This window comes from Garra rufa, chromosome 8 (assembly GCF_049309525.1).
Source record: "Garra rufa chromosome 8, GarRuf1.0, whole genome shotgun sequence".
In the NCBI taxonomy this organism is placed as follows: domain Eukaryota; kingdom Metazoa; phylum Chordata; class Actinopteri; order Cypriniformes; family Cyprinidae; genus Garra; species Garra rufa.
In genome coordinates, this window is record NC_133368.1 from 43,894,139 (window position 1) to 43,899,199 (window position 5,061).

Sequence of the window (5,061 nt, forward strand, 5' to 3'; positions counted from 1 at the left end):
TGTTTTACTGTTTGCATTTTGATAAAAGCTTATAATAGGCTGTTTGGTGCCCAGTGTGACAACTTACCCCTATAAGATATCACTATTGGGGCATGTTGTCACAAAAGGTCAAATGTGACAAGTATTTTATTCTGTATTATAACAGTGAAAAAATGGCAGGCTTTTCAGACAGTGTCATACACAATGCTTTACATGTGCAAAAACAATTAATAGCACTACTAAAAATTGTATGTAAATATGAAATACGACCAGGTGAAGAATGAAATATCACTTTACAGGATTTGTGAGATAAACAGTCTGCTGCTATGTGCTTTACAAATAGCATTTTAAAACAAAAAAATGTATTAATAAATATTTATTAACCATTTATTGTTTTGTCTGTGGAGATTCATTCATCCAGGTAGAAGTTCCTTCTAAATAGAGTTTAATTTACAAAAACACTGGACTTACAAACATACTTAAAAACACAAGACGTTTCAGTGTTCATCCAAACACCTTCATCAGTTATTTGGTGCACAGGAAGTAACTCTGGCAATTGTAGACAAAAGGGTCACATGATCTAAATCACATGACAGGTGTTAGTCCAATTGTGTGCCAGAGAAGATGGTGCTCCAGCAGTTTAAACAGGTCTCCCCTCCCCTGCCTGTGAGGGGGAGTCAGTTGGCTTGTCTGCAAAACGCCGGGGCAATGTTCTCAAAACAGCATTGTATGATGAGGACAAATGATGTCTCAGTCCCCCACCTCTGTTTAAAGAAGGTCGCTCTACTTTCACATAGATGGCCTCCTTGACGCCTCTCTCAAACCATCCATCCTCTCTGTCCAAAATGTGAACATCTTGATCCTTAAAACTGTGTTGCTCTTTTTGTAGATGGGTGAAGACAGCTGATTCTTGTCCTGAAGAATTCCCCCTCCTATGTTGAGACATACGTTTACTAAGCATCTGTTTTGTCTCCCCAATATAGAGATCTTTGCACTCCTCTGTGCATTTTACTGCATATACCAAGTTACACTTCTGATGTTTGGGAACCTGGTCCTTTGGGTGGACCAACATCTGTCTCAAAGTAGTTTTAGGTTTAAAATACACCGGGATGTTGTGCTTAGAAAAAACCCTCCGGAACTTCTCTGACAACCCAGCCACATATGGAACAACGACGTGACTTCTTCTAGGTCTTTTAATCTTGGTGTTTCCTGGTTTTGGGTCGTTTTGTTTGTTCTTTTGTGCTTTGGTGAAGGCCCAATTAGGGTAGTGACATTGTTTCAATGCTTTTTCTATATGTCTCTGTTCTTTATTCCTTGCCCCCTGGTTGGTGGGTATGGTCCCTGCTCTATGTTGTAAAGTGCGGATTACTCCCAGTTTGTGCTCCAGAGGATGGTGAGAGTCAAACATCAGGTACTGATCGGTGTGGGTGGGCTTTCGATAAACCTCCACTTGCAGGTCTCCTTCATTCCCTAGGTATATGCCACAGTCTAGGAATGGGAGTTGATTTTTCCTCATCTCCTCTTTAGTGAACTTAATGTAATCATCCACAGAATTGATGTGGTCAGTGAAGGGGCCAACTTCATTGATCTTGATCTTCACCCATGTGTCATCCACATACCTAAACCAGTGAGTTGGAAGGGTTCCACTATATGCCTCCAATGCCTTCCTCTCTACTTCCTCCATATAGAGGTTGGCCACAATGGGAGACACGGGGGAGCCCATAGCACAACCATGTTTCTGTCTATAAAAGACATCTTTATATTTAAAGTAGGTGGTATTCAAACATAGCTCCAACAAAGTACTCACCTGGTCTGGGTTGAGCTGTGTTCTGTTCCTTAACGTGGGGTCATGACTCAAACGACTCCTGACTGTCTCAATCGCCAATACTGTTGGCACGCATGTGAACAGGGATGTCACATCGTATGACACCATGGTTTCATCACCCTGCAATGACAATCCCCTGATTTTTTCCACAAAATCCATAGAATTATTTACATGGTATGGAGTGTTACCAACCAGTGGGGCTAGTACAGTGGCCAGGTATTTTGCAATGTTATATGTAACTGAATTTATACTACTGACAATTGGTCTGAGGGGATAATTGTCCTTATGTATCTTTGGTAAACCATACAAACAAGGTGTGGTGTCTCCTGGATACAAGTGATAGTATAACTTGCGGTCTATCACTCCTTGTTTTTCTAATGACTGTAGACAATTAATCACTTGTTTCTTGTATTTGCTGGTGGGGTCTCTCTTAAGAGTTTCATATGTGTTGTGATCGCTCAACAAGGTGGTTACCCTGGAGTGATAGTCGTCTGCATTTAGCACCACTGTACATCTCCCCTTGTCCGCTGGCAAGATAGTGATATTAATATCCTTGCTTAGAGATGTCAGGGCCCTTTTTTCCTGTTTACTGAGATTGGGTGGTGGGGGTTTGGCTTTTAGAAGAGACATGGACACCTGAGAACGGAGCTGTTCAGCCTCCTCCTCAGAGATATTATTGTTCCTGATAGCTGACTCAGTTGCAGTGATCATATCTACCACCGGGATGTGATCAGGTGTTACTGCAAAGTTAAGACCTTTGGCCAAAACCTCCATCTCCGGCCCTGTGAGTTCTCTATCAGACAGGTTCTTCACCCATTTTTCGGAACTTACTCTCACATCTTCCTCCGGTAGAGCATTCTGTTGAATGCCTTGAGTATGTGAACATAACAAGTCAAACTTCTTAATTTGTCTTTCCTTGCTCTTGGTGTGTTGAGCCAACTGTGCATGCTGTACAAAATCAGTCACTTTGTATAAAATATCTTCTGGTAATTTGGTAGCCAACTTCTGATATAGCCGTTTGTTTTCTTGCTTCAAGACATCCAAAGTAAAATGCACCTGTCGTATCCTTTCATTTAACAGCTGTTTTTGAGCTCTTTGTAAAATATCTGTTGCTTTTTTGCACATTTATTGTTTTATTGTTTTTGAGGAAAAAGAGCTTGTAATAGGCTGTTTGGTGCCCAGTGTGACAACTTACCCCATAAGCTATTACTATTGGGGCATGTTGTCACAAAATATAGCAGGCTTTTTTAGACAATGTCATAGAAGCTTTACATGTGCAAAAACCATGAATAGCACTACTCAAAATCGTATGTATATGAAATACGACCATGTGAAGAAGAAAATATGACCTGAATGTGTAGCATTTCAAAACATAAAATGTATTAATTTCAATATTCATTCACCATCTATTGTTTTACTGTTTGTATTTTGATAAAAGCTTATAATAGGCTGTTTGGTGCCCAGTGTGATAGCTTAACCCTATAAGCTATTACTATTGGGACATGTTGTCACAAAAGGTCAAGGGTAACAAAGTGTGTTCAGTGAACTGTATTTTTTTCTGTATAATAACAGTGTAAACATGGCAGGCTTTTCAAACAGTGTCATATACAATGCTTTACATGTGCAAAAACAGTTAATAGCACTACTGAAAAATGTATGTGAATATGAAATACGACCAGGTGAAGAATGAAATATGACTTTGCAGGATTTGTGTGATAAACAGTCTGTGTGATAAACAAGCTGCTATGTGCTTTACAAATAGCATTTTAAAACATAAAGTGTATTAATCAATATTTATTAACCATTTATTGTTTTACTGTTTTTGAGGAAAAAAAGCTTGTAATAGGCTGTTTGGTGCCCAGTGTGACAACTTACCCCTATAAACTTTTGCACTAATAGCACTACTCAAAATTGTATGTAAATATGAAACACTAGCAGGTGAAGAGTAAAATATGACCTATAACCTGTGTTCTTGACAGGATTTGTGTGACAGATAGACTGCTTATGTACTTTTTTAAATAACATTATTTGTATTAATTACAATGTTTATTGACCATTTATTGTTTTATATTTTAATTAAAAAGCTTATAATTAGCTGTTTGGTGCCCAGTGTGACAACTTACCCCATAAGCTTTTACTATTGGGGCATGTTGTCACAAAATATAGCAGGCTTCTTTAGACAATGTCATAGAAGCTTTACATGTGCAAAAACCATTAATAGCACTACTCAAAATCGTATGTATATGACATATAAAAAAAAACATAAAATGTATTAATTTCAATATTTATTGTCCATCTATTGTTTTACTGTTTGTATTTTGATAAAAGCCCAGTGTGACAACTTACCCCTATAAGCTATTACTATTGGGGCTTGTTGTCACAAAGGTCAAGAGTGACAAAGTGTGTTCAGTGAACTGTATTTTTTCTGTATTATAACAGTGTAAACATGGCAGGTTTTTCAGACAATGTCATACACAATGCTTTACATGTGCAAAAACAATTAATAGCACTGTTAAAAAAATTATGTAAATATGAAATACTTCCAGGTGAAGAATGAAATATGACTTTACTGGATTTGTGAGATAAACAGTCTGATTCTACATACTTTTCAAATAGAATAATAAAATGTATTAATTGTAATATTCATTGACCATCTATTGTTTTACTGTTTGTATTTTGATAAAAGCTTATAATAGGCTGTTTGGTGCCCAGTGTGACAACTTACCCCTATAAGCGATTGCTATTGGGGCATGTTGTCACAAAAGGTCAAAATGTGCTCAGTGAACTGTATTTTTTTTCTGTACTGTAACAGTGGAAATATGGCAGGCTTTGTTAGACAATGTCACATTCAGAAGCTTCACATGTTCAAAAACAAATAGCACTACTTAAAAATGTATGTAAATATGTAATGTGACCTGGAGAAGAGTCAAATATGACCTGAATGTCTTCTTGACAGTACTTGTCTGCTTCTATATACCTTTCAAATAGCATTAAAACATATAATTGTTTATATTTTAATAAAAAGGCGTATAATAAGCTGTTAGGTGTCCAGTGTGACAACTTACCCCTATCAGCTATTGCTATTGGGGCATGTTGTCACATTAGGTATTTAGAAAAATCTAATGCCTTTCTTTTAATAATAGGGCAAAATATGACCTGGACATATTCAAAATAGGATCTGTGAGGTAGAATAGACAAAATACAACTTCTTCTCATGCATGTGGCAACATGCAACACAAACATTATTCATGTGACTT

The 5,061-nt window shown here is 37.4% G+C and overlaps 1 protein-coding gene across 1 annotated transcript; it reads right to left on the reverse strand.

The window, feature by feature from the left end:
• Nucleotides 1–619: 619 nt before the first annotated feature.
• Nucleotides 620–2,929, reverse strand: LOC141340201 (uncharacterized). Its single transcript, XM_073845127.1, has one exon. It carries the CDS (start codon nucleotides 2,927–2,929, stop codon nucleotides 620–622), a length of 2,310 nt encoding a protein of 769 aa, XP_073701228.1.
• Between the last annotated feature and the right edge of the window lie 2,132 nt (nucleotides 2,930–5,061).